Here is a 27333-nt window from a genome sequence, read left to right as displayed (position 1 = left end):
AGGAGAATCACTTGAACCTGGGAGGCAGAGGTTGCAGTGAGCCGAGATCATGCCATTGCACTCCAGCCTGGGTGACAGAGCAAAACTCTGTCTAAAAAATAAAAATTAAAAAAAAAAAAAAAGAAATTCTGGGTAGGCCAGGTATGGTGGCTCACGCCTGTAATCCCAACACCTTGGGAGGCCAAAACAGGCAGATTGGAGCAGCCTGGGCAACATGGCAAAACCCCTTCTCTACAAAAAATACAAAAATTAGCTGGATGTAGCACGTGCCTGTAGTCCCAGCTATTCAGGAAGGCTGAGGTAGCACAATCACTTGAGCCCAGGAGGTCAAAGCTGCAGCCCAGGAGGTCGAAGCTGCAGTGAGCTGTGATCGTGCCACTGCACTCCAGCATTGGTGACAGAGTGAGACCCTATCTCAAAAAAAAAAAAAAAAAAAAAAATTCTGATCAAGTCTTCAAAACAACATAAAAGCAGCCTCAACTCTCCAAGCAGGGGCCCCTACCTCAGATATTTACATTGTATCTACCCAACAAAACCTATCTCCTGTCTTAGTGGTATCTGGAGAAACTTTAGGGTCTGGAAGTCCCTGATGAAGGACTGGAATTTGTCAGAATGGCTCAACCACCAGCTGTATCCCCATCCCTGCCATAGGCCCTCCTCCCAACCCTGTCTGCCCAAGAACCATACGGAGAAGCCACCCTACGTATCTGGTGCTATTTCATCCATCTACAAGCAGGAACCAGGAGGCTGGCCCCTCTTAGGTCTCACTAGGGGCATCTTCCCAGAGGCTGTGTGGGCATGTGCCTGCTCCTACTGCACCCCCTCCACAGCACCTTCTGGCTCCGGATGGGCCATCATGAAAGCTTGAGCGGCCCAAATCAGGTCCTCTTCCCGAACGCCTGGGACAGGCACGGTGGGGATGCCAGCGATCATCATAGCGAGGGTGAGGATGCAGATGTCAGGCTGGGAGCTGGCCTCCTTCCCCACTGCCTCAGAGGGTACCGGTAGAACCCGTGGTGACAGCCCACACAGCATCAGGGGCCTAGGCCTGCTGGGGCCACCCAGGTCGGGGGCTCTGCTTCTGGAGTAGCCATCGTCCCAGCCCAAGCTCTCCAGCTGCCTCACATGTGGGAATTTGTGGCAGTTTCGGCTGTATTCCTTCCGTAGTGTCTCCCAGCTAGTCCCCCCAGGGCAGCCCCTGGCTTGTGGCATTGCCAGGGCTGGGCCCCAGGCCTGGGCAGCAGGTGCCACCTGCTCAGCTTTCTGGCTCAGTGGGCCTGTTCCACCAGAGGCCACCACCACTGGCTCTACAGGACTACAGAGGCCAAGGGACAAGCCTGGAGAAGCAGCCCCACCTGCAGAGACAGGAATGAAATGGAACGTTATTCTTGGTTCTTTGAGGAGGGGGCCCTGAGGGGCAGGGCATGGGAGCAGAGCTTGGGGGAGTAACTAAGACCAGCCCCAGTGGACTGTCTAGAGGTTGGGAACTAGGTGTTACTCATATCCACACTCCCAGTCCCCAACACGGAGTAGGTGATGGAGAAGTGTTTTTGAATTAATGAACAGTGAGCAAGCGGGTAGTTATTGATTGGCAAGGACGTTTGGAATGGCTTTTCTTCTAAAAGAATTGATTCTAGGGCCAGCCCCCAAATGCCCAGCAGAGCCGCCACCTCCCCAGAGCCAGAAAGGAACTTCTCAGGGGAAGCTGCAGCACTCCCTCCAATTGTAGGTGCCCCCCACTCACCTTGGCCAGAAGGCAGAGGACCTGGATGAGTTTGTGGAGCCCTGAAGTAGGACATGGCTTCCCCAAAGCCCCAGTTTGTGAGGGAATAGTGATCTGCCTCCTGTCCTCCCTTCTTTGCCCTTCTAGAATGTCACCTCATAGACCCTCCCCTTTACACTTGGAATCCACTTTACAGCATTGACCTATTCATTCTAGAACCTGGACATGACAACAGGTTGAGGTTAAAAGAGCACCAGACCAGGAGCTGGGTGTTCTAGGTTCTTGCCCTAACCTTGAACGAGTCACCCAGATAGTTTTGTTCCTTGATATCCTTATCTGTGAAGTGCGTCTGATGACTGCCCACTACCTCATTAGGAGTTTTGAGGATGAAATGAGATCATTTGTATGGAAGCAAATGACCAGAGATGGAAATACAGGAGCCAAGTGCTTCGTGCCTTGTAGAGTAAGACTTGGGGTCAGACACAGTATTGGTATTTTTCTTTTTCTTTTTTTGAGATGGAGTCTCACTTTGTCACCATGACTGGAAGACTGGTGTGCAGGGGCAAGACCTCAGCTCACTGCAACCTCTGCCTCCTGGGTTCATGCCATTCTCCTGCCTCAGCCTCCCAAGTAGCTGGGACTACAGGCACCTGCCACCACGCCTGGCTAACTTTTGTATTTTTAGTAGAGACGGTTTCACCATGTTGGCCAGGCTGGTCTCAAACTCCTGACCTCAAGTGATCTGCCCACCTCGGCCTCCCAAAGTGCTGGGACTACAGGCCAGGTATTGGTATTTCTCAAAATTCTTTAAGTGATTATAATATATGACAAAGTTGGAACCTCTATTCTAAGGACATACTTCTCAATCCTGGCTGTACATGAGAATCTCTTGAGAAGCTTTTACAAAAAACAGTGTCTAGGCCTAATTTCCCAACAAATCAAATACGAATCCCTAGGGATGGGATGTGGGACACCAGCACTCTTTACATATCCTAAGATGACTCTTAACAAGCAGCCAGCCTAGGGACCCCTGCTCTCTTGCTCCGACCTGCTGACCTGCAGTGATTCTAAACGAAGTGCCTCTCATAGGCTGTAGGGGCAAGGAGACCTTCCAGTGATCAAAATGTCAGCATCAGCTGTTTATTTCTGGTCCTGGCTGGCAGCAATGTGGCCAACTTCAGACCAGCCAGCCACAGGTCTGTTGCCCCAGGATGCAGCTCTGCTCTGATGCGCTGTGGGTCTTCACTCATACTTGCAGAAATCCTTAAGTTCTCTGGGCAGGTGGAGTCCATCAATGGCCAGCCGGTGCACCATGCTCCTCTGTATCACTAGGCGGCACAGAGTCTGCAGGGACGGCACTGTGGGAAGAAGACTGTGAAAGGCAAACTGAACTGGAGGGTGGGTCTGAGGCCAAGACCCAGAAGATCTAGGTCATGGTCCCCACTTTGTCATTAAATGTGGGCAAGTCCTTACTGTTCTCTGGGCCCAGCCTGCTTCATGGGGCTGTTCATGGGGCTGAGAGAAGCACCTCTTCCCGAGAGCTATCACAAAGCTGCAACCCTGTTTATATCATAACACTTAGCACAATCCCTTCCCCGTTCACTTAGCAGCTTCTGGGTGCAGGGGTATTGTCTGATTTGCCTGTGCAACTGAAGCCTCCAGCACAGGCCTGGCACAAAGAGGGTTCTGGTGCATTGAAGTCATGAAATGTGATGAGAGGTATAACTACAATGCTTACCATGGCTATAATGAATCATACCTCAGCATTAAGAAGCTCTCAGTCTGGGGTTTGTTATGCCTCAAAGCCAATATGCCCAAGTCTATGAGCATGTTTCTTTCTTTTCTTTTATTTAAAGAGAGAGGGTCTTGCTATGTCACCCAGGCTGAAGTGCAGTGGTCAGTGAACTGCAGCCTTCAATTCTGGGGCTCAAGCGATCCTCCTGCCTTAGCCTCCCAAATAGCTGGGACTACAGGCATGCACCACCATGCCCAGATAATTATTTAATTTTTTGTACAGATGGGGTCTCACTTCGTTGCCCAGGCTTGAGCTAGCTTGCTTGCCTGCTTGCTTGCTTTCTCTCTCTTCCTCTCTCTCTCTCTTTCTTTTTTTTTTCAGAGTCTCGCTGTGTTGCCTAGGCTGGAGTGCACTGGTGAGATCTCGGCTCATTGCAACCTCCACCTCTCGGGTTCAAGTTATTCTCCTGCCTCAGCCTTCTGAATAGCTGGGATTATAGGCACATGCCACCACACCCAGCTAATTTTTGTATTTTTAGTAGAGACAGGCTTTCACCATGTTGGCCAGGCTGGTCTCGAACTCCTGGCCTCAAGTGATCTGCCTGCCTCGGCCTCCCAAAGTGCTGGGATTACAGGTGTGAGCCACCGTGCCCGGCCAAGCATGTTTCTAAGAAAAAGGCAAACAATTCTTTTTTTTTTTTTTTTTTTTTTTTTTTTTTTGAGACGGAGTCTTTCTCTGTCCCCCAGGCTGGAGTGCAGTGGCGCGATCTCGGCTCACCACAACCTCCACCTCCTGGGTTCATGCCATTCTCCTGCCTCAGCCTCCCGAGTAGCTGGGACTACAGGTGCCGGCCAACACGCCCGGCTAATTTTTTGTATTTTTAGTAGAGACGGGGTTTCACCGTGTTAGCCAGGATGGTCTCGATCTCCTGACCTCGTGATCCGCCCGTCTCAGCCTCCCAAAGTGCTGGGATTACAGGCTTGAGCCACCGCGCCCAGCCCAAACAATTCTCAAAGAGGCCCCTAATATCTAAAATTGGTTTAGAATCCCTGCCCTAAGTGAATACAGGAAACACTATCAAAACTGAAAGGGAATTTGTAGGGCATCTTAATCAATCAGCCAAGATGGATACCAAGGCCCAAAACCAGGTAGAGGCTTGTGCAAGATCACAAGCAGAGGTGCAGTTTGAAGCTAGATTCTCCCGCTCTTAAACTAGTGCCGGACAGACCAAGGCCTAGCAAGTTGGCTACGGAGCCCTAGTAGACTCCTGTCCCCACACTGAGCCAGGAGGGGTCGCTGCCCAGGGATACCTACAGCCATACTCGAGCTGGACAAGGCGCACGCTCTTGGTGGAAGCAAACACGTCCACCACCGCGTAGAGGGGCTGCGCAGCTGGCAGTCCCCGGGCGCTCGGGCCCATGTCCTCGCCGTTGATGATGATGTGCATGTCGGCCGTGCCATCGGGGCGCGGGCAAAAGAGGACGCCCAGGCGGCTACGGCGCGCGGTCGGAGGCAGCACGTTCAGCTCATAGAGCTGGTCCAAGAGATGGCTGTAGAGCCCTGGCCGGCTGCGGCCCACCAGGCGGTCCCGGGGAATGCGAAACTGCTCAATGCGCAGATATGGTTCCACCAGGAGGGTTGGAGGTCGGCTGGGGGCCGCTGCCTCCGCCTCCGGGCGGCCCTCCCGGGGCACGCGGTTGTGGTGGCGCGTGATGGCGAAGACCCAGGTGTGGCCCAGGTTGACCAGGTCGGGCAGAGAAAACTCGGGAACGGGGGCCAGACTGGCGGGGTCCAGCGCCGTCAGACCCAGACGCAGATGTCCGCACCAGCCCCGCTCTTTCTCCTCGATCTCCACCAGGAAGATCTGGCCCGGGGCCAGGGGCTCGCGGCTGAAGCACACGCCGTGGGCGAAGCTCTCCACGCGTGTGGCCCGCGTCCCAGAGGGGTCCACGCGGATGTTGGCACCGTGCACCCGATGGAAGCGGGTGGTAGGGGGCTCGGGGCGCGAGGGTCCCCAGAGTGCACCCGAATCCACGGGCTCGGAGGCAGCAGCCATCTCTCAGCCATAAGGCAGGCCAGCGGGCGCCGGGGGCTATTTTGGGCGGCGGGCTCAGATGGTGACCGCAAGGGGACCTTGTAAGGCATTTCCCCCCTGACTCCCTTCCCCGGGCCTCTGCCCGGGGGTCCTAGCGCCGCTTTCTCAGCCAGCCCGCCTACAACTTGGCTGTCCACACCAGGATCATCTGATCGCGTGCGCCCGGGCTACGATCCGCGAGGCCGGCGGACCTTGACCCGGCATTGACCGCCACCGCCCCCCAGGTCCGTAGGGACCAAAGAAGGGGCGGGAGGAAGACTGTCACGTGGCGCCGGAGTTCACGTGACTCGTACACATGACTACCAGTCCCCGGGCGCCTCCTGGAGAGCAAGGACGCGGGCGAGCAGAGGTGAGCTGGCACCGGAGGCTGGAGGGGCTCCCCGAGCCCGGGATCGGTGCGCGGCAGAGGAGGCTCGCGGGTGGGAGCTGGCGCTGGGGTCGGGGCTTCCCTCGCGGAGGCACCGCCAGCTCCTCCCCGGGGGCTGCTGCACGGAAGCGCTGAGGAGGGAGTCAACAGCCCCTCTGCTGCCTCCCGTAGATGATCCGAGCCGCGCCGCCGCCGCTGTTCCTGCTGCTGCTGCTAGTGTCCTGGGCGTCCCGAGGCGAGGCAGCCCCCGACCAGGACGAGATCCAGCGCCTCCCCGGGCTGGCCAAGCAGCCGTCTTTCCGCCAGTACTCCGGCTACCTCAAAGGCTCCGGCTCCAAGCACCTCCACTACTGGTCTGCCGCCCTGCCTCCTGGGCGGGATTGGGAGAAGAGATGAGAGATGAGGGGTGGGGGTAGTTCTGCAGACCCCTGAGGACGCCTGGGAGCCAGGAGGGCTGGAAAGGGCCCCTCCAACTGCGCCAACCCTGCCCTGACACCCCTCCCAGGTTTGTGGAGTCCCAGAAGGATCCCGAAAACAGCCCTGTGGTGCTTTGGCTCAATGGGGGTCCCGGCTGCAGCTCCCTAGATGGGCTCCTCACAGAGCATGGCCCCTTCCTGGTGAGTGGACAGCAGGGGGAAAGCACAGTTCCCAAAGCAAAAGGCTGGGGAAAGCGAGAAAGGGACTTTGTGATTTTCCAAAAAGTTTCCTTCCTCCTAAGCCTTGGGATTTTCCTCTATGCCATTGGCTTTGCTGCCTGTACCTCTCAGAGATTTTGCCCACATATAAAGTGCCTCTCATGGTGGCCCTTTCCCTCCACCTAGCTGGCCCTTGGGACTTACTCAGCCATCTCTTTCCTCCTCAGGTCCAGCCAGATGGTGTCACCCTGGAGTACAACCCCTATTCTTGGAATCTGGTATAGCTGGAGCTGTGGGTCCTGTGGGGGTGTCTGGGCACTTGAATGGGGTGGCAGTTAGCTAACTTTTCCCTCCCCTCTAGATTGCCAATGTGTTATACCTGGAGTCCCCAGCTGGGGTGGGTTTCTCCTACTCCGATGACAAGTTTTATGCAACTAATGACACTGAGGTGAGTCCGGTGCCTGCCCATCTGCCCCAGGCTCCCCAGTCCTCCATCCATGGCATGATGCTGGGAGAGAGAGCATGGCCTTGGAGTCCACTTTTCGCTCTGTCATATGCTATTGTGGTATGGTGGCCAGTCACTTCCTCTTGCACAAATAGGGTGGGTTGATGTCATTATCTCTGAAGTTCTTTCCAGTTCAAATACCAAAGCTTCCTGATTCCCTGTCTTGCTCTCCGATCCCCAGGTCGCCCAGAGCAATTTTGAGGCCCTTCAAGATTTCTTTCGCCTCTTTCCGGAGTACAAGAACAACAAACTTTTCCTGACCGGGGAGAGCTATGCTGGCATCTACATCCCCACCCTGGCCGTGCTGGTCATGCAGGATCCCAGCATGAACCTTCAGGTGCAGGGCAGCTGCAGGAGGGAAGGGAGGCACCTTGAGGCTGTGGCCTTGCAGTTAGCAAGGTCAGACTGGTCAACGTCCCCATCTAACCCAGCTTCCTGCATAACCTCCCCACCACCAGCTGCCCTAGGTCTGTCTGTGTGCCTCCCACACGGGAAACTCACCTGTCAGGCTGCCAGCTCTGTGTTTTGCATTGAGTGGCCTCCCATACCCACCCACCCCATAAACCACCCTGGGTTTCAGCTTCCAGATTGCCAAAGGTCTGGGTGTTAGGGTGAGGGAGGCTCCTCCTCTTCACCCTCCACATGAGCTGAGTGCCCTGGGTGTTTCACAGGGGCTGGCTGTGGGCAATGGACTCTCCTCCTATGAGCAGAATGACAACTCCCTGGTCTACTTTGCCTACTACCATGGCCTTCTGGGGAACAGGTAGGGCAGTTGGGCAATCTCTAGGGTGGTCACATGATCTCGGGTCTGTCCTCTAGGCACATGATATGACAGGCCCAGCCCAGGTTTATGAGCAGCAGGTGGGTTGCAGAAAGAACCTAGTGCTGAAAGGCCAAAGAATAGAGATCAGATTTTCTTTCTTTTTTTTTTTTTTTTTGAGACAGATTCTCACTTTGTCATCCAGGCTGGAGTGTAGTGGCATGATCTTAGCTCACTGCAACCTCCACCTCCCAGGTTCAAGCAATTCTCGTGCCTCAGCCTCCCAAGCAGCTGGGACTACAGGCGCATACCACCACACCTGCCTAAATTTTTGTATTTTTAGTAGAGATGGGGTTTTGCTGTGTTGGCCAAGCTAGACTCGAACTCCTGGCCTCAAATGATCTTCCCAAAGTGCTGGGATTACAGGCGTGAGCTAGAGCGCCCAGCCAGAGATCAAATTTTAAAAGAACTAAGGAGACCTGTCTGTATGACCCTGGGGCACCTCTTTGGGAGCTAGCTTAGATGACCTACAGACCACACCCTGTGATATCTTTCCTAGTCTCCTAGGGTCAGGGAGGTTGGTGGGAGGTTAGGGGTATGCTCGCCTCCTCTGCCTTCCTCTTCCCACCAGAGGCTGATGCACTTTTCACTCTCATCTCCTACAGGCTTTGGTCTTCTCTCCAGACCCACTGCTGCTCTCAAAACAAGTGTAACTTCTATGACAACAAAGACCCGGAATGCGTGACCAATGTGAGGTTCTGCCGTCACTTTGCATCAGCTCTCCCATCCCTAATCCTGAGAACGGGACCACATTCCCTCCTTGGGGACTCCTTGTTCTCCATCCCTCACTGCTTTCTTGCACCTTTAAGCAATTTAGTGTTCTCCGGGACATGTGTCTAAGTGTGTATTCCCACCACCACCACCTCCTATGGTGGCAAATCCCATAACCTCTGTGAGGGAGAAATGACTTCTTCACATTTATCAAACACCTGCAACGTGGCAGGCACTGTGCTGAACTGCGTCTCTGTAGATTATTTAAGCTTCAAGATTCCCTCTCAAATGAGATCGTACTACCCAAATTTTCCAGATAAGGTAACTGAGGGCCATGAATTTTGAAATCACTGTCTGAACTCACACTGTTGGGAGGCAGTGATGCTAGGATTTGGACCCAGGTCTGGGAAGATTCCTGCCACTGAGCCTCAGTTTCCCTACCTGTGAATAAAACTGGGTGAAGGGTGAAGAGGTGAAATCCAAGAGCAGTAAATCTTGGGACAACTTGGTGGGGTTGTGGAGAGGCCGGGGATCTGTAAAGCATGGTGGCTTGGTGTATCATTGCAGCTTCAGGAAGTGGCCCGCATCGTCGGCAACTCTGGCCTCAACATCTACAACCTCTATGCCCCTTGTGCTGGAGGGGTGCCCAGCCATTTTAGGTAGGTGCTGTTGGGTGCCCCTGGGGCCAACCCCAGCCCCATCTGGAGGCTCCACACCCATCCCCCCACCTCACATGCAGGTATGAGAAGGACACTGTTGTGGTCCAGGATTTGGGCAACATCTTCACTCGCCTGCCACTCAAGCGGACGTGGCATCAGGTGTGCAAGGGCATGGGCTTCCTCCTGGTGAGGTGGGGGCAGGGGGAGGGGCAGGGAAGCAGAGGCTGTGACCCTCTGTCTGTGCCTTCCAGGCACTGCTGCGCTCAGGGGATAAAGTGCGCATGGACCCCCCCTGCACCAACACAACAGCTGCTTCCACCTACCTCAACAACCCGTACGTGCGGAAGGCCCTCAACATCCCGGAGCAGCTGCCGCAATGGGACATGTGCAAGTGAGGTTCTGTGGCCACCTGTGACTTGGGGTGGCGGGTTGCTGGGGCTTGTAGGCATCAGCAGGTTCTCAGGGATCTTCTATGTAGAGTTTCTCAATGAGATGAGCTGTAGAGGATGTTTAACATCCATCCCTGACCCCTCAGTGGATTGAGAGTCAGCTAATTCATTCTTTTATCTTTTTTAAATTTAAAATTTTTTTGTTTGAGACAGGGTCTCACTCTGTCACCTAAGCTGGAGTGCAGTGGTGTGATCACAGCTCACTGCAGCCTCGAACTCGTGGGCTCAAGCAATCCTCCCACCTCCCCAGTAGCTGGGACTACAGACGCACACCACCACCCCCAACTAATTTTTGTGTTTTTTGTACAGATGGTGTTTTACCATATTGCCCAGGCTGGTTTTGAACTCTGGGGCTCAAGTGATCTGCCCATTTCAGCCTCCCAGAGTACTGGGATTACAGGCATGAGCCACCCCGCCCAGCCCCAATTCATTACATAGCCACATTGGTTGTTGTTTCACAGTTCACTACAGCCTCAACCTCATAGGCTCAAGCGATCCTCCCACCTTAGTCTCCTGAGTAGCTGGGTCTACAGGCACATGCCACCATTCCTGGCTAATTTTTAAAAAAATTTTTTGTAGAGACAGGGTCTCACTATGTTGTCCAGGTTGGTCTCAAACTCTTGGTCTCAAGCAATCCTCCCTCCTTGGCCTCCCAAAGTGCTGGGATTACAGGCGTGGGTCCCCACACCCGGCCATCACATTGGTTAATAACTATTATTTCTGACTGGGCGCAGTGGTTCACGCCTGTAATCCTAGCACTTTTGGAGGCTGAGGTGGGGGAATCACCTGAGGTCAGGAGTTCGAGACCAGCCTGGCCAACATGATAAAACCCCATCTCTACTAAAAATACAACAATTAGCCAGGTATGCTGGTGGGCACCTGTAATCCCAGCTATTCAGGAGGCTGAGGGAGGAGGATCACTTGAACCCAGGAGGCGGAGGTTGCAGTGAGCTGAGATCGTGCTACTGCACTCCAGCCTGGGCAACGAAAGTGAAACTCTATCTCAAACAACAACAACAAACTGTTACTTCCATGTCCAGTCTCCTGTGACCGCCCCCGCCACCCCTCCCAAGTAAAAGGGTGACACTGGGCCCAGCAGGGCTGCTCAGGTCCATTTTGATTGGTCAGTGCTCACATTTTACCCTGTTATATGTTGTTACTCTCACACCTGCTGGCCTCTAGACACTAAATGCCAGATGCATTCCAGTCCTCATAACAATCAAAATGTGTCCCTTGCACGTTTTTTTTGTTTTTTTTGTTTTTTTTGTTTTGAGATGGAGTCTTGCTCTGTCACCCAGGCTGGAGTGCAGTGGTGTGATCTTGGCTCACTGCAACTTCCGCCTCCGGGTTCAAGTGATTCTCCTGCCTCAGCCTGCTGAGTAGTTGGGACTACAGGCAGGCACCACCACGCCTGGCTAATTTTTGTATTTTTTTTTTTTTTAGTAGAGATGGGGTTTCACCATGTTGGTCAGGCTGGTCTCGAACTCCTGACCTCGTGATCCACTCGCCTCGGTCTCCCAAAGTGCTGGGATTTACAGGCGTGAGCCACCGCGTCCAGCATCCCTGTACATTTCTAAATGTGGGTGAGTTGAGGCTGTCTGAATCCCAGCCCATCCAGCCCATCATCCAAGTCAGTCCTAGAGAGGTGGCCCCCCAAAAGGGGAGTGGAACCCAGCTGTCTGCCTTCTGGGTTGGAGCTTGGAGATAAGAGAGAAGGTCTGATCTGTTGACTACTTTTCGCCCCTACCTGGTCTTCCTGGGGCCTGGTCGTATGTTCCCGGCAGCTTTCTGGTAAACTTACAGTACCGCCGTCTCTACCGAAGCATGAACTCCCAGTATCTGAAGCTGCTTAGCTCACAGGTGAGTGGGGACAGCATAGCTGGATCACCAGCAGCCTTAGGACCCCAGAGTAGCACAGCAAGCTGGGGGCCCTTTAGACTTCCTGTCAGGACAAGGGAAGCTGAAACTCTGAAAGGCAAAGCCCAGGGTCCTGTGATTGGTGGGGTCAGAATTTGAACCTGGGTTTGTCCCCACCCATGCTGTCCTGCTATAGGAGGCCAAGGGGTCTGCATCAGCCAAGGAGCCTTAAGGGTGAAAAGAGCTTCATTCATGCCAAAAATGGGCCAGCAGAGGTCCAGGGTGGGAGGAGACCTTGTACAAGGTGATATAGGAGGCACTGGCAGGGCCAAGGTAGGACTAGGTTCTGTCCAGCACAGTGGTTAATAGCATGGGCTCTGGAGTCACATTGCCTGTTTGCAAGTCCCTGTACTGGCCACATAATCTTGGGCAAATTTCTTAAATATGAGCCTCAGATTCCCCATCTGTAAAATGGGGATAATAATGGTATCTACCTTCATAGGTAAAACATTTAGTAGAATACTGGACATGCAGTAAGTCATTAGAAAACATGAGAATTCCCTGGTTCGTGCTATCTAGCTCAGCCCCTTGAATTCCCTGAGGGGTAGGCCTTGAACTAGGGAAGGGCTGGGGACTGTGCTTGTTCCACACCCCTCATTTTTACCCCATCCTGCTTTAGAAATACCAGATCCTGTTATATAATGGAGATGTAGACATGGCCTGCAATTTCATGGGGGATGAGTGGTTTGTGGATTCCCTCAACCAGAAGGTAAGGCAGAGATTCCCGGCCCTGGCATAGGGGCTGCTGTGGAGGATTGGGGGCGGGTATGCCTGGGAGTGGCCGGCTGGCTGCCTGGCTCTGGCCCACAGAGGGCAAGTGTGGAGGAATTCCCAGCCCTAAGGTCTTGCTGGTAGCTGTGAGCAAGGATGCAGCTGCTGTAGGCTGATGTCTTTCCTGGTGGGGCAGATGGAGGTGCAGCGCCGTCCTTGGTTAGTGAAGTACGGTGACAGTGGGGAGCAGATTGCCGGCTTCGTGAAGGAGTTCTCCCACATCACCTTTCTCACCATCAAGGTAGGGTCTGGGCCTGTGGAGGGATAACTGGGCCAGAGGTGAGCAGGACCCACCCGTCCTTTCCCTCCGGCTGCCTTTTAGGCTGGGTCATGGGTCACCATCTGGCCCCTGTATGGGCAAGTTTTTTTGGAGAGGGGTGGGGAGGGTTCTGGGAAGAATAAAGGGCTTGGGATGAAGGAATTCCCCATGAGTGAGCAGTTACATGAGGAGGAAGGAATGATGGGGGTCAGGAGCTCACGAACATTGCTCCTCAGGGCGCTGGCCACATGGTTCCCACCGACAAGCCCCTCGCTGCCTTCACCATGTTCTCCCGCTTCCTGAACAAGCAGCCATACTGATGACCACGGCAACCAGCTCCACGGCCTGATGCAGCCCCTCCCAGCCTCTCCCGCTAGGAGAGTCCTCTTCTAAGCAAGGTGCCCCTGCAGGCCAGGTTCTGCCTCCAGGACTGCCCCCTTCCCACAGCCCTGTACATCCCAGACTGGGCCCAGGGTCTCCCATAGACAGCCTGGGGGCAAGTTAGCACTTTATTCCTGAAGTAGTTCCTGAATGGGGTGGCCTGGCCCCCTCTCTGCTTAAAGAATGCCCTTCATGATGCACTGATCCCATCCCAGGAACCCAACAGAGCTCAGGACAGCCCACAGGGAGGTGGTGGATGGACTGTAATTGATAGATTGACTGATTATGGAATTAAATTGGATACAGCTTCAAACCCCATCTTCTCTGTGGCACTGGGGGTTAGAGGGGGCACTACAGGCTATGAATGTGGGAAAAGAGGGGCTGAGAGGGGTTGGAGTCCTGAATGACAGCTGCCAGCGTGGGGGTTGAGGGCTCAGACAGCTGCTGTGGAGGGTGGGGGGGCAGTGGGCGCCCTGACATTGGCAGGCCGGTTCTTCTCAATCACCTCTCGCAGCCCTTTGGCAAAGTGGAGATCAGCCCCGATGGTGAGGAATCCCTGTGTGGGGGAGAGGGGAGCCTCATTTATTCATTCAGTTACTGAGGCCAGAGTTTAGAGATCAAGAGACAGAGTCTTTGTCTTTCAGGGATTCAATCTAATGGATAATTCCATGTCAAGGTGCTAAAATGAGGCTGTGGGAGTGTAGACTAGGGTGTCAAGGAGGGCCTCTTGGAGGAGGTGACCTCTGAGCTAAGACCTGAACGATTAGTATGTATTCGGATGGGAGAAGAGTGCTCCAGGGAGAAGTCACAGTGTGTGCAAAGGCTTTTGGGAGTCTAAGATTAAAACGGTAGGGGGCGACTGGTAATGGGGGAGCTGGGGTCAGGTAATGGAGGGCACTGGGGAGCTATAGAGAGGGGGGAAGGCCCTCCCTCCTTCCCCACCCTGCCCCCACTCACCGCATGGTTCATCACCACCTCACGCACAAAGTTGATGCCCTCAGGTAGTGGGATCTGCACCCCACGCCAGGTCCGCTCTGTGGGTTGGAGCACCCCGCTCAGTCTGGGCCCACCCAGTTCACCCCTCCTTTCTTCCTCCGTCCTCACACCCCAGCCTTACCGTTGAGCATGGGCATCACCCCAATCTGCAGCATGGTCTTCAGAGGGGCCTGTAATGGGATCAGCTGGGAGGGGCAAGGGGGGAAATAGGGCAGCGAGTCAGGGGTGGGTTTGCCTTTAGCTGCCCACAGGTGAGCAGTTATATGAGGAGGAGGGAAAGGTGAGGGTCAGGATCTCAACAAACCCAGCCCAGCCCACCCACTCTTCCCCACTCACAGCCAGCGACTCCAGTGCAGAATGGTTGGAATAGATTCGGAACCTGCAGGAGAGAAAGGAGCCCTGTGGGCAGGAAGCCTGGAAGCTCCCCTTCCTCAGGCCACCCAGGCCTACCTGCCAGAGGTGCCTGAGTTGCAGGCTCAGATGTCCACCTAGGCACCTTTCCAGGTGCTACAACTTTCCAGGTATCCTCGGGGCAGTCATTGCTGCCACTCGGGTCTCCTTTTCTCCAAGACTGCTACTTTTTATTTATTGAGCACTTCTTTTTTTCTTTTTTTTTTCTTTTTTTGAGACAGAGTCTCGCTCTGTCGCGCAGGCTGGAGTGCAGTGGCATGATCTCGGCTCACTGCTCCACCTCCCGGTTCATGCCATTCTCCTGCCTCAGCCTCCTGAGTAACTGGGACCATAGGTGCCTGCCACCACGCCCAACTAATTTTTTGTATTTTTAGGAGAGACAGGGTTTCACCATGTTAGCCAGGATGGTCTCGATCTCCTGACCTTGTGATCCACCCGTCTCGGCCTCCCAAAGTGCTGGGATTACAGGCGTGAGCCACTGCGCCCAGCCTTTATTGAGTACTTCTAATGTGCCAGACTTCTGCTGGTAGCTTTGCAGGTGTTATTTATTTTATGTAACAAAACTTCACATTGCTTAGTTCCTATCAGACACTAAGCATATTTATTTTCTTTATTTATTTTTGAGACAGCACCTCACTGTGTTGCCCAGGCTGGAGGGCAGTGGTGCAGTTTCACTTGGCTGTGGCTTTGACCTCCAGGGCTCAAGTCAGCCTCCCACATCAGGCTCCCAAGTGGCTGGGACCACAGGCGTGCATCACCATGACCGACTAACTTTTAAATTTTTTTGTAGAGACAGGATCTCACTTTGTAGCTCAGGCTGGTATCAAACTCCTGGCCTCAAGCAATCTACCCGCCTTGGTGTCCCAAAGTGTTGAGATTACAGGTGCGAGCCACTGCACCCAGCCAAAGTGTTTAAAAAGTTAATATTAGTAAACTGTTTTAAAATACAGTACCAACTGGTTTAGTCCTCATAACAAGCCCAAGGAGTGGGCACTATTAGGATTTGCACTTTATAGATGAGGAAAATGAGGCCCTGCAAGGTTAAGTAATTTGCCTGAAGTCACACAGCTGGGAAGTGTCAGAACCTGCCTCTAGAACCTAGGGTCCTAACCTACATTATCTCCTTTAACCTTGGAACAGCACTGTCCAGTCAGATTTTCTATGAAACGTTTTGTATCTGCACCGTCTACTATGGTAGTCACTAGCCACATGTGGCTAATGAAATGTGGCTTAGTACAGCTGAAAAACTATTTAATTATAATTAATTTAAATGTAAATAGTCACATGTGGCTAGTATCTACCATACTGGACAGCACAGCCCTAGAAGGCAGATGCTACTTTTGCCTGTATTAAACACATGGAGAAAATGAGGCCTGGAAAGACAAAATGGGCTGGGTGCAGCAGCTCATGCCTGTAATCCCAGCACTTTGGGGGGCTAAGGTGGGACAATCACTTGAGCCCAAGAATTGGAGACCAGCCTGGGCAACAAAGTGAGACCCCGTCTCTACAAAAAATAAAATACTCAGGCATGGTGGTGCATGCATGCAGTCCTAGTTACTCGGGAGGCTGAGGCTGGATGATCACTTGAGCCCAGGAGGTCAAGGCTGCAGTGAGCTATGATTGCACCACTGCACTCCAGCCTGGGCAACAAAGTGGGACTCTGTCTCAAAAATAAATAAATACAATAAAATAAGGCCAAGCACAGTGGCTCGTACCTATAATCCCAGCACTTTGGGAGGCCGGGGCAGGTGAATCACCTGAGGTCAGGAGTTCGAAACCAGCCTGACCAACATGGTGAAACCCCATCTCTACTAAAAATGCAAAAATTAGCCGGGCATGGTGGTGCACACCTGTAATCCCAGCTACTCAGGAAGCTGAGGTAGGAGAATTGCCTAAACCCGGCAGGCAGAGGTTGCCAAGTGAGTCAAGACCACACTATTGCACTCCAGCCTGGGCAACAACAGCGAAACTCCTTCTCAAAAAAAATAATAATAATAATAACATTTTTAAAAAAGAAAGATAAAATGGCCTCAAGGTCACAAAGCTGTGTTGTGCTGAGGTTTTTGTCAAAACCCATGTTCTGATCTTTGCTGTGTGACTGTGGGCATGTTATTTAACATTGCTGGACCCGTTTGTTCATCTCTCATAATACCTGCCCTGCCTGCTTCTGGGACATGCGAGAATGCAGAGGAGTTAGACTTTACCAAAGCACTTTGGGATGCATTAACAAAGACAGACCCCAGCTTTCAGTGGCTTATAGGTATCACTGAACTTTAGCTCAACATCCCTGTGGACAGGTGTGATTGTCCTCAAGACACTGAGGTGCAGGGAGGTGCACCTGCCTACCTGCGCAGGTCCAGCTGCGTGCGCAGGGCCTTCCCCCGGAGAGCCATCTTGGCGCTGAGACGGGCGTCCTGCAGGAACGTGGGGAGGAGGATGTTACTGACCCAGAAGGTCAGTAACCCATAGCCCATTTTTTGCCTGACCCCCAGCCAGCAGCCCCCACTCCAGGACCCGTACCATAGTCATGCTGGACAGCTGGACCTCAGGCTGGTCTGGTGGAACCAGGGCGATGGTGACGCTAGCAGTGACAGAGATGGTGGTACCAGAGGGCTTGATGGTGCAGCGTGGTGGAGCCAGTACCCGCAGCTCCAGCTTCAATGGGGAGTCAATCACTGCTGGGCTCTGGGGGATGAGCAGCAGGGGTGGGTCAAGTCCCTGCCATTTCCTGTGGAGCCCCCAGGGAAGAAGGGGAAGGAAGGCAGGTGCAGCTTCTGTCTTCTGGGGACTCTCATATTGCAAATACAGAGACAGCTCTGGCTTCCAAAACCCTCAAATCTGCATCTAGCCTTCATGCCATTGCCACACAAAGAAACAGGAATGTGTTCTTCTCTTTCTGCTTCCTAAATACATCTCAATATTCAGGTCCATCTCCAATCCAGACTCTTCATGGATGTCCTTTTTGCATTAGTATCTCAGCCCCTTGCCATGTCTTCTGTTTTTGATATGGAGTCTCACTCTGTTGCCCAGGCTGGAGTGCAGTGGCACAATCTCGGCTCACTGCAACTCTGTCTCCCAGGTTCAGGTGATTCTCCCGCCTCAGCCTCCCAAGTAGCTGGGATTACAGGCGCCTGCCGCCATGCCCGGCTAAGTTTTGTATTTTTAGTAGAGACGGGGTTTCGCCATGTTGGCCAGGCTGGTCTCGAACTCCTGACTTCAGGTGATTCGCCCACCTCGGCCTCCCAAAGTGCTGGGATTACAGGCATGAGCCACCACGCCCAGACCCCTTGCCATATCTTTTTGCTCTCTCCTTTTTTTTTGAGACAGGGTCTCTGTCGCCCAGGCTGGAGTGCAGTGGCATGATCACGGCTCACTGCAGCCTCCACCTCCTCAGCTCAAGTGACCCTGCCACATCAGCCTCCTGAACAGCTGAGACCACAGGTTCATGCCACCACGCCTGGCTTATTTTTGTATTTGTTTTTTGTTTTTGTTTTTGCTTTTGTCTTTTTTGTAGAGATGGGGTTTGGCCATGTTGCCCATGCTGGTCTCAAACTCCTGGGCTCAAGCGATCTGCCGGCTTCAGCCTCCCAGTGTTGGGATTACAGGCGTGAGCCACCGTGCCTGGCCATACCTTCTTTCTCTAAACTGCTATGCTTTCTTCTATAGGCAGTGAAGGAATACTGTAAGATGCAACTGCCTAATCTTCACCAAACATGATTCTAAACACTGTATATATGTTGGCCCCTTTAAACCTCATAATAACCATGTGAGGCAGATATTATTACTACCAATTTTATTGTTGTTATTTTTTACAAACTTATTTTTCAGGCTAAGTGTCATGGCAGAGAATTGCTTGAACCCGGGAGGCACAGGTTGCAGTGAGCCAAGATTGCGCCACTGCACTCCAGCCTGGGTGGCAGAGTGAGACTTTGTCCCCCCACCCAAAAAAAAGATCTGACTAAAAATTTACTTTTCAATAGAGATAGTGTCTCACTATGTTGCCCAGGCTGGTCTCAAACTCCTGGGCTCAAGCAATTTTCCTACCTTGACCTCTCAAAGTTCTCAGAGTATAGGCGTGAGCCATCATGCCCAGCCATATCCCCATTTTTGAGATGGGGAAATTGAGGCACAGAGAGGTTAAGTAACTTGTAGAGGTTATGTAGTTATTCAGTTTCAGAACTAGGCTTGAAGCCCAGGCAGTCTGACAATAGAGACCCTGCCCTTAACTGCTTAGCCATAAATTGGATGATGATAATAACTGAATTATTTCTTTTAAAATTTGTAATTCTGCTGGGTGTGGTGGCTCACACCTGTAATCCTAGCACTTTGGGAGGCCAAAATGGGTGATCACTTGAGCACAGGAGTTCAAGACCAGCCTGAGCAACATGATGAAACCCTGTCTGAACAAAATATAAAAATTAGCGGGGCGTGGTGGCACAAGCCTGTAACTCCAGCTACTCAAGAGGCTGAAGCAGGAGGACGGCTTGAGCCCTGGGAGGCAGAGGTTGCAGTGAGCCTAGATTGTGCCACTGCATTCCAACTTGGGTGACAAAGTGAGACTCTGTCTCAAAATAAATAAATAAATAAATAAAATGTGTAACTCTCACTCTCCTCCCCGATACACAAATAAACAAAAGTACATGTGAATTATTATTAAAGCCCTCACACTTGCAAAGCTTGGGTTCTCACTAATCCTCACAGCAGCTCTGCGAAGGAGACGGGGCAGGAAGGAGCAGCCCGATTCACCGACGGGAACAGCCATGACAAGGCGAGGGGGATTGGCCACAGACAAGAGGCCAGGGCCCTGTCTGCGTGGCTGCCACTGGGGGCCCTGCTTGCACCCCTCCCTGGTCTCACTGGTGTGCAGGTGGCCCTATCCCTGCCCCCCACCAGCACTCACCAGCAGGACAATGCTCCCAAAGTAGGTGGCCCTCAGCAGCATGTCCAAGTCGTGGGGCACCTGAACAGGGAGAATCAGGAGTGAGGGAGTGAGCTCTGTCACAGACCCTCTCTTGCCCATCCCACAAACAGGCCATGGCATACCTTGTCCCCCACCAGCGACAGCTGCAGGGCCCCTGCCCGGAAGTAGCTCTCCATGGCAGAGTCGAAGAAGAACTCAGAGAAGGCCACATACACCATCCGCTCCTCCTCCTGCAGCTGGGGCTCCACCGCCCGGTTGGGGAGGCTCCAGTTCCTCTCGGTCAGGGGGAAGAAGGCCCCCTGGAGTGGAGCATTCACGGTCAGGGTCAAGGCAGACTGGCCCGGAACCTGGACTGACAGCAGGTGTCTCCCGGCCCCATGCTAGGCACTGTGGGGGGATGGCGGGAACCCAGCTGCTGTTCTTGGAGGACTCACAAGCACATCTCTTAAAAGGCATTGGAAGGAGGACACCTGCTACCAGAGGGCAAGCCTGTCAGACTGGAGGAGGGAGGGTCAGGAAAGATTTCATGGAAGAGGTGACATCTGAGTGGGCCTTGAAAGCTAGAGGCAGTAACAACAGCTACTGTTTACATATATTGTGCATACTCATGCTTCTTTGCCAAGTACTCTAAGCTCTTCACATAGATCAACTCCTTTAATCTGCATAACAACATGTGCTTTCTTACTAGATTATTCCCATTTACATGTTAGGAAACTGGCCAACTGAAAACTTATGCTTAGGGCCATGCAGCTAGTCAGTGGCAGAGCTAGGATTTGAACTTCAGGCATTCTTTTTCTCTTTGTAGAGGAGGTCTCACTATGATGCCCAAGCTGGTCTCAAACTCCTGGGCTCAAGCGATCCTCTCGCCTGGGCCTCCCAAAGTATTGGGATTACAGGCATGAGCCACTGCACCCAACTGATTCTAGCTCCCGAGTCTGCACTCTGAAACTGCTATACTTCTCTGGGAGACCAAAGGTAGTGGCTACACACTAGCTATGTGGCCTTGGGCAAGTGATGTCACCTCTATGAGTAAGTCTCCACATTCCTAAAGTTAGGATGATGTTAGTACCTGATTCACAGGGTTGTGAGAGAATGAAATGAGATTATTTGTATAGAAATCTATGTCTAGACAATTAGGTCCAGTTGGGGAAAGGCCGTGCATGAGCAAAGGTCCTGAGGTGGGAAGCGAGGGTCCAATTTGGGAAAGAGCAGCTGCATAGAAACAGGATGAGATATAAAAGGTGGGGCCAGGTAAGATTAACAGGGCTCAAATGCCAGACCCAGGGGGCTGAACCTAATTCTGTAGTAATAGGGAGCCATAGCATTCTCAGTAATGAGAGTGGCCTCATCAGAGCTGTGCTTTAAGAAGTAAAATCTCGCAACTTAGTGGAGAAAGAGGTCTTGTTAGGAGGTCAGAGGTCATACACCAGCCCAAGCAGCTCACCCGGAAGTCCATGTCCAGGTTGCTGGTGGAAGCCACAGGATCCTTCATGAGGGAATAGTCAATGCCAACAAGCTCGTCCACAGAACTGCGCACTGCAGGAAGGGGCTCAAGTCACTCACAGCTGTGTGATGTGGGACAAGGTGCTTAACCTCTCCAGGCTCAGAGTCCCACCCATAAAATGAGGATACATCCCTCACAGGGTTGTCATGAGGGTCAAATTAGTTTTATGTGGAAAGCACTTAGGGCCTGGTGTGTAGTAAGTGCTCATTAATGTTAGTTATTATTATTACTACCACTACAGAGGTTTCAAAAAAATAACTAAACAAGATGGCATGGGGGGCCGCGCACAGTGGCTCACACCTGTAATCCCAGCACTTAGGGTGGCCAAGGCGGGCAGATCACCTGAGGTCAGGCGTTTGAGACCAGCCTGGTCCACCATGGTGAAACCCCAACTCTACTAAAAATACAAAAATTAGCTGGGCATAGTGGTGGGCGCCTGTAATCCCAGCTACTCAGGAGGCTGAGGGAGGAGAACCGCTTGATCCTGGGAGGTGGAGGTTGCAGGGAGCCGGGATTGCACCACTGCACTCCAGCCTGGGTGACAGAGTGAGACTCCATCTCAAAAAAAAAAAAAAAAGAAAAAAAAAAAGATGACATGGGGTTCCTTTCCCTTGGTTTCTCCTACTTCCTCCTTCCCTTCCCATGCCTGTGTGTTGGGTGTGATGGGACAATACCTTTGCCCCACAGTAGACAGAGGTCATGGCTTAGAAAAAGGGAATTCATGGCCAGGCACAGTGGCTCATGCCTGTAATCCCAGCACTTTGGGAGGCCAAGGTGGGCGGATCACGAGGTCAAGAGATCGAGACCATCCCGGCCAACATGGTGAAACCCCGTCTCTACTAAAATACAAAAAATTAGTCGGGCATGGTGGTGCACGCCTGTGGTCCCAGCTACTCGAGATGCTGAGGCAGGAGAATTGCTTGAACCTGCGAGGTGGAGATTGCAGTGAGCTGAGATTGCGCCACTGGACTCCAGCCTGGCAACAGAGTGAGACTCCGTCCAAGAAAGAAAAGAAAAAGGGAATTCATGTTAATTGAGCACCTATTAGATGCTAGGTGATGAAGACAAATGGGATGCCAGTGATCAGCACGCACATATTGAGGACCTTGACAACTATTCTCTCAGATAATCCTCACAGCAACCCCAGGAGGAGGCACTGCCAGCCAAGTGAGGAAACAAGCACTTTGCCCAGAGAGAAATGAGCACTTTACCCAAAATCACACAGCAAGTCAGCTCCAGGGGCCACATTTGAACCCAGGACTGTTCAACAGCAGGGCTCGGAAGGGGCCTGCTCTGAGGTGCTGCATGACAGCTGCACACCTGGCCTCACCCGCCACCAACTCACCAGGCACGGTGTCCAGGAGGGAGTTGAGCAGGACCATCCCTGCGTGGTAGAGTACGGGGCAGATCTGCGAGGTGGGAGCCAGAGTCAGGGCCTTCTCAAAGTGACAGCATGCCCACCCTTGCCACCCTGCGACCTGTCGCTGCCCACACCTGCTGGTTGAGGAGGAAGCGCATCCCTGAGGTGATGAACGTGGAGAGAAAATCATACACCTTCCTGCGAGGAGAGGAGAGGCCGGGTGAGCCCAGAACCTGCCTCCACCCCAGTCCAGGTCCAGGAGAAATCAGTGACTAGGGAAATAGTGGCAGTGGGAGTCCTCAGCTTCAGCCTAAATAACAGCTCCTCCACGTAGGTTTTCTAAGAACCAGGCCCAAATTCCCTTTCCAGCCTAATTCTCAAGACCTCCTGACCTACTCGCTGGTCCCATCAGCCAAATGAATCCACCCACATTGCCTCAAACCCACTCTGAGCATCCCCACATCCATCCGCTTACTGATGCCCTCCCTTCCACCCTCTGCGTTCCTACCCTGTATTTTCCCATCTGAGCTCAGATGCTTCCTCTTCCAGGCAGTCTTCCCAGATTCCCCTCCTCTGAATCCCCAAAGCACTTTCTTAATCCTTCTCTCCAGGCCCTGATATCAAATTTTCTTACTCCAGATAGGCTCTGAGCTTCTTCCTGCATCCTCAGGGCCTGGCATACACTTTGTTTGATGAATAAATAATACTGACAGTGTACCAACACCAGGTGATAATCCATCATCTTCTCTCCCCCACCCTCTTCCAGAACAAGAACAATATCCCCTTCTCAGCAGCAAAAATAAAAAAATAGGCTGGGCACAGTGGCTCATGCCTGTAATCCCAGCACTTTGGTAGGCCAAGGTGGGTGGACCACCTGAGGTCAGGAGTTCGAGACCAGCGTGGCCAATATGGCGAAACCCTGTCTCTACTAAAAATACAAAAAAAGTAGCTGGGCATGGTGGCGCATGCCTGTAGTCACAGCTACTTGGGAGGCTGAGGCAGGAGAATCGCTTGAACCTGGGAGGTGGAGGTTGCAGTGAGCTGAGATGGCACCACTGCACTCCAGCCTGGGTGACAGAGTGAGACTCCCTCTCAAAAAAAAAAAAAAAATTATTATTTTTGTTATTATTATTTAGAGATACCAATTATTGAGAATCCAGTACATGGCCAACTGTGCATATCAGTCCTCACAGTTACTCTTATCCAAGTGGCCAGCACTTAAATATACATTTATCATATACCAGGTGCTGTTCTAAATTTTTTTTTTTTTTTCTTGAGATGCGCCAGGCTGGAGTGCAGTGGCGTGATCTTGGTTCACTGCAACCTCCGCCTTCCGGATTCAAGCGATTCTCCTGCCTCAGCCTCCCACGTAGCTGGGACTACAGGCACGTGCCACCACACCCAGCTAATTTTTGTATTTTTAGTAGAGACGGGGTTTCACCATGTTGGCCAGGATGGTCTTGATCTGTTAACCTTGTGATCCGCCCACCCTGACCTCCCAAATTGCTGGGATTACAGTCATAAGCCACCACAGCCAGCCGTGCTATAAATATTTTTTACATATACCAACACAAATAATCATGGCAACGATCTTATAAAATAGTATCTTATAAAACGAGGATATTGAGGCATCAAGCTTCAGTGACTCGGCCAAGTTCACACAGCCAGGAAGTGACAGAGCTGAGCTTTGGACCCAGTTGGTCTGATTCCCAGGCCTATGCACTTTGCATTGCGCTAGGCAGATGAGCTGTGGGGCTCGAAAGGGGTGAGCTGGGGTTGGGGCTGGGGCTTACTTGAAGGTTCCCCCGAAGGCCGCGTGCATTCTGGAGACAGAGGCCTGGCAGGAGACATTGGACACTTTCATCCGTCCAGCGGGATCCCGGGACAGCTCCAGACCAGTGCGGATGGACACACCCTCAGCTGAGGCGTTGATGTAGCCCCCATCATAGCTGCCAAGGGGGTTAATATTCACTCCAGGTAGGAGCTCAATTGAGTCTTCAGTACTCCCATGCATCACCACACCTCTTAATAAGATTTCACTTCTTTCCACACATCCTACCAACTCTTAAGAAATGCATATGCCTGTTCCTATTACACAGATGAAGAAACTGAAACTCAGGAAGGCTAAGGGGGCTGCCCACAGCCCCACAGCACCTCCAGCCCTCCTGACCCACTCTCCACTCCCCTGAGGGTGCTGGGTCCTTACAAGAACCAGTAGAGCAGCTGTCTCCGGAAGCGCAGCCCCAAGGAGGCATTGGTGATTTGTAGCATCAGCTCCTGCTGTGGCTGGAAATCGAGCTCGGAAGATGTCAGCTGCAGCTCTGTGACCTTCACCCTACGGGAGGCCTCAGGGTCAGATCCAGGGCCAAGAAGAGGGAACTCCCCCCAACAACAGGAAATTTGTCTGCTTCCCTTTCAAGTCCAGGCCTGGGGAAGCGGGAGTGGGTGGAATGAATTCTTCCATTGTCCCTCAAGTGCCCAACTTAGACTTGGGTGGCTCAAAGTTGAACTTGGGTGGCTGAGAGATGAGGTCTTCCTGATCCAGGTGTTAAAAGTGAGCTTCACCCCATCGCTTAAAAGTCTTGTTTGTTTGTTTGCCAGGTGCAGTGGCTCATGCCTGTAATCCCAGCACTTTAGGATGCCGAGGCTGGCGGATCACTTGAGGTCAGGAGTTCGAGACCAATCTGGCCAACATAGTGAAACCCCTGTCTCTACTAAAAATACAAAACTTAGCAGAGCGTGGTGGCACGCGCCTATAGTCCTAGCTACTCGGGAGGCCAAGGCAGGAAAATCGCTTGAACTCGGGATGCGAAGGTTGCAGTGAGCCAAGATCGCGCCACTGCACTCTAGCCTGGGCAACAGAGCAAGACTCCCTCTCAGAAAAAAAAAAAAAAAAGTCTTGTTTGCTTGCACCCCCCACCCCCACACCCTGGGGTTGCTACACCCGGTCTTTAGAGTCCGTTCACTTTGCCTCCATCATCTAAGCTCCGCCTCATATCTCAAGTCCCTTATTCCCCCTCCCTCATCCTAAACCATACTTAGAGCCTTCGGTTCCCCCACCCCTCCCATTAGCTTCACCCCGTGCCTATTGGCAAGTTCCTTGACTCCACCTTTCTGGTGCTCTTCGGCCACGCCTCACATCCACTGGTACTGCTTCCTTCTTGGCCCCCTCTACATTTTCAAGGCCACGCCCATCTGCCTGGGCCCGCCTATGATGGCTGGCTTGGCCTTTATCTTTTCGGCCCCATCCGGTTTCTTAAGTCTTGCCTCATCGATTTGGCCACGCCCCATCCCACTCAGCCTCCAGTCTCCCGAGACCCTGAGATTTCTCGGGCCCCGCCTCCACCGCCGAGGCCCCGCCCCGGACCGCGAGGCCCCGCCCCCCACTTACTCGGAGATGTTGTAGTAGAAGTGGCCTTCTTTGCCCCGCAGGTCCGGAATGGTGATGGTCTCCAGCTCTTGCTCCAGAAAGCGCAGCCCCTCCTGCTTCACTGAGGCAGCAACGAAACCCTTAGCTCCCGTGCCCACTGTTGGGGCGACCCCAATCCCGTCCGCTCCCGTCCATCCCTGTCTGCCCCTGCGCCTTACCCAGCTCCAGCGCCTTGGAGGTGACGCGGATCTTGCAGCCTGGGAACTCTGCGTGAGCGCCTGCCAGCAGCGCTAGGAAGAGGGCCCCGAAGAGGGCCATGGCGAGCGGGCCTGGGGGTGGGGTGGGGTCGCAGGAGTTATCTGAGCCGCTTAAACCCATTCCTTGGACGTCTAACCATAAGTGGGGACTAGCTTGGATCGTTACCCTCCAGATAACTCTTCGGGGAACTTGGAACCAATATTCTTGCCTCCATTTGGCAGATGTGGAAACTGAGGCTCACAGAGGCGATGCGACTTGCGTTCTGGCTCCCAGAGGATTTGGGACACGGGGGAGGGGACGTCCCCAGTTCCCTCGTGCTACCGCCGCGTGATGAGTTTGGACCTCCAGGGGACCAGCCCCCACACCCCCAACAACCTCCCCTTTCCTTTAGCGGTGGGCCCGCGCAGGCTTGCACGTTGCCACGGCAACGACTGCACGCGCATTCCTGGAGGGTGGCTTGCGGTCTCCTAGGCCTCGCGCGCGGGGAGGAGAGGAGGTGGCCGACCAGACCGTGGGCTCCCGGGTCTCCCGGCTCCCTCAGGTCCTAAATCTCTCCCATTAGAGATTCTGCCTGGAGCCCCCCATGTTAGCGTTCTCCTTCATCGGCTCTCCTCCCCACCCCGGCTTCAGTGCACCACGCGGCTCGGCGAGGGACTGGGGACGGGATGGGGACGCGCCCCAACTCACTCAGCGGTGGAGCTGGGGGGCGGCGCGGTCACGTGGGGTGGCGGGCAGCTCAGGGGATCCGGGCGACGGGGTCTGGCGGGCAGGGTTGTTCCAGCCGCCTTTATAAAGCCGGGCCTCCCCGACCCCTCCTCCTCTCTGCGGCTCTCCCCTCCTCCCTTGGGGGCTGGGAGGGGACGGGGCGGGACGCTGGCAGCCGGGAGAGTAGAAAAGGCTGTACAGAGCCCCGTGACAAGCCCGGCCGCTGTCTGGACAAGTGGGGTACCCAAGCCCAGGGAGAGGGAAGGAAGTGCAGGAGCCGGCCCACTCAGCCCCAACAATCCCGCTTTGCTGGGACCTTGGTTCAAATTACAATTACCCATGTCTTCCTGCATGATCTTGGGCAAGTCACTTCACTTGGGTCACTGACCCTCAGTTTCTTCCCTCAGCGAAATGTGCACGATGATAGGAACTACCTCTTGGGCGTTTATTGCAACCAGGTCCAGGCACAAAGTCAAGGAATATTTTTTCCTTCCCTGCCACCCACAATCATCTCGGGACCTCCTTGCCTGGCTTTGCTATGGGCCCCCCTACCTGTCTCTGTGTCACCACCTGGGGACCTTAAGATCCCAGAGACCTTTCCCACTTGGGGAAGCAAGTCTAGACAAGTGCTGTCAGCCCAGGAACATACCACACCGGCTGAAACCACCCCAGAAGGAGGTCTGCCATTTCTCGTGGCTGGTGGATTTTTTTTTTTTTTTTTTTTTTTTTTGAGACGGAGTCTTGCTCTGTCCCCCAGGCTGGAGTGCAGTGGCGCGATCTC

General features: G+C 53.2%; 4 protein-coding genes across 6 annotated transcripts; 1 reads left to right on the top strand and 3 right to left on the bottom strand.

Moving 5' to 3' along the window:
* Positions 1–385: 385 nt before the first annotated feature.
* On the bottom strand, positions 386–2865 carry SPATA25 (spermatogenesis associated 25). The gene is made up of 2 exons (XM_030826552.1): positions 2780–2865; positions 386–1355 (listed from the first exon to the last, which is right to left on the bottom strand). The coding sequence occupies exons 1-2, from the start codon at positions 2808–2810 to the stop codon at positions 811–813; spliced, it is 576 nt and encodes a 191-aa protein (XP_030682412.1). The 5' UTR covers positions 2811–2865; the 3' UTR covers positions 386–810.
* NEURL2 (neuralized E3 ubiquitin protein ligase 2) lies at positions 2836–5886 on the bottom strand. The gene is made up of 2 exons (XM_003253660.4): positions 4773–5886; positions 2836–3081 (listed from the first exon to the last, which is right to left on the bottom strand). Exons 1-2 carry the CDS (start codon positions 5512–5514, stop codon positions 2966–2968), a joined length of 858 nt encoding a protein of 285 aa, XP_003253708.1. The 5' UTR covers positions 5515–5886; the 3' UTR covers positions 2836–2965.
* CTSA (cathepsin A) lies at positions 4773–13340 on the top strand. The gene is made up of 15 exons (XM_003253661.4): positions 4773–5902; positions 6092–6273; positions 6426–6537; positions 6783–6833; positions 6917–7003; positions 7242–7397; positions 7732–7823; positions 8486–8570; positions 9159–9250; positions 9331–9409; positions 9502–9641; positions 11484–11559; positions 12236–12325; positions 12524–12628; positions 12883–13340. Exons 1-15 carry the CDS (start codon positions 5849–5851, stop codon positions 12964–12966), a joined length of 1485 nt encoding a protein of 494 aa, XP_003253709.2. The 5' UTR covers positions 4773–5848; the 3' UTR covers positions 12967–13340.
* On the bottom strand, positions 13272–26693 carry PLTP (phospholipid transfer protein). 3 transcript variants are annotated; one of them, XM_003253657.3, is made up of 16 exons: positions 26535–26693; positions 25808–25918; positions 25611–25710; positions 24426–24554; positions 24013–24168; positions 22354–22417; positions 22205–22268; positions 20800–20891; positions 19478–19654; positions 19335–19394; positions 16955–17119; positions 16781–16848; positions 14360–14402; positions 14145–14208; positions 13985–14061; positions 13273–13583 (listed from the first exon to the last, which is right to left on the bottom strand). In XM_003253657.3, the coding sequence occupies exons 2-16, from the start codon at positions 25905–25907 to the stop codon at positions 13461–13463; spliced, it is 1482 nt and encodes a 493-aa protein (XP_003253705.1). In that variant the 5' UTR covers positions 25908–25918; positions 26535–26693; the 3' UTR covers positions 13273–13460. The 3 variants fall into 3 exon arrangements, with proteins under 3 accessions (XP_012367253.1, XP_003253705.1, XP_012367259.1); XM_012511799.2 differs by lacking the exon at positions 26535–26693 and having other exon boundaries at positions 13272–13583; positions 25808–26498; XM_012511805.2 differs by lacking the exons at positions 25611–25710; positions 25808–25918; positions 26535–26693 and adding an exon at positions 25330–25447 and having other exon boundaries at positions 13274–13583.
* Between the last annotated feature and the right edge of the window lie 640 nt (positions 26694–27333).

This window comes from Nomascus leucogenys, chromosome 13, assembly GCF_006542625.1.
Source record: "Nomascus leucogenys isolate Asia chromosome 13, Asia_NLE_v1, whole genome shotgun sequence".
Classification (NCBI taxonomy): domain Eukaryota; kingdom Metazoa; phylum Chordata; class Mammalia; order Primates; family Hylobatidae; genus Nomascus; species Nomascus leucogenys.
Note: the sequence above shows the minus strand (reverse complement) of the source record. Positions and strands in the feature narration are given on the sequence as shown.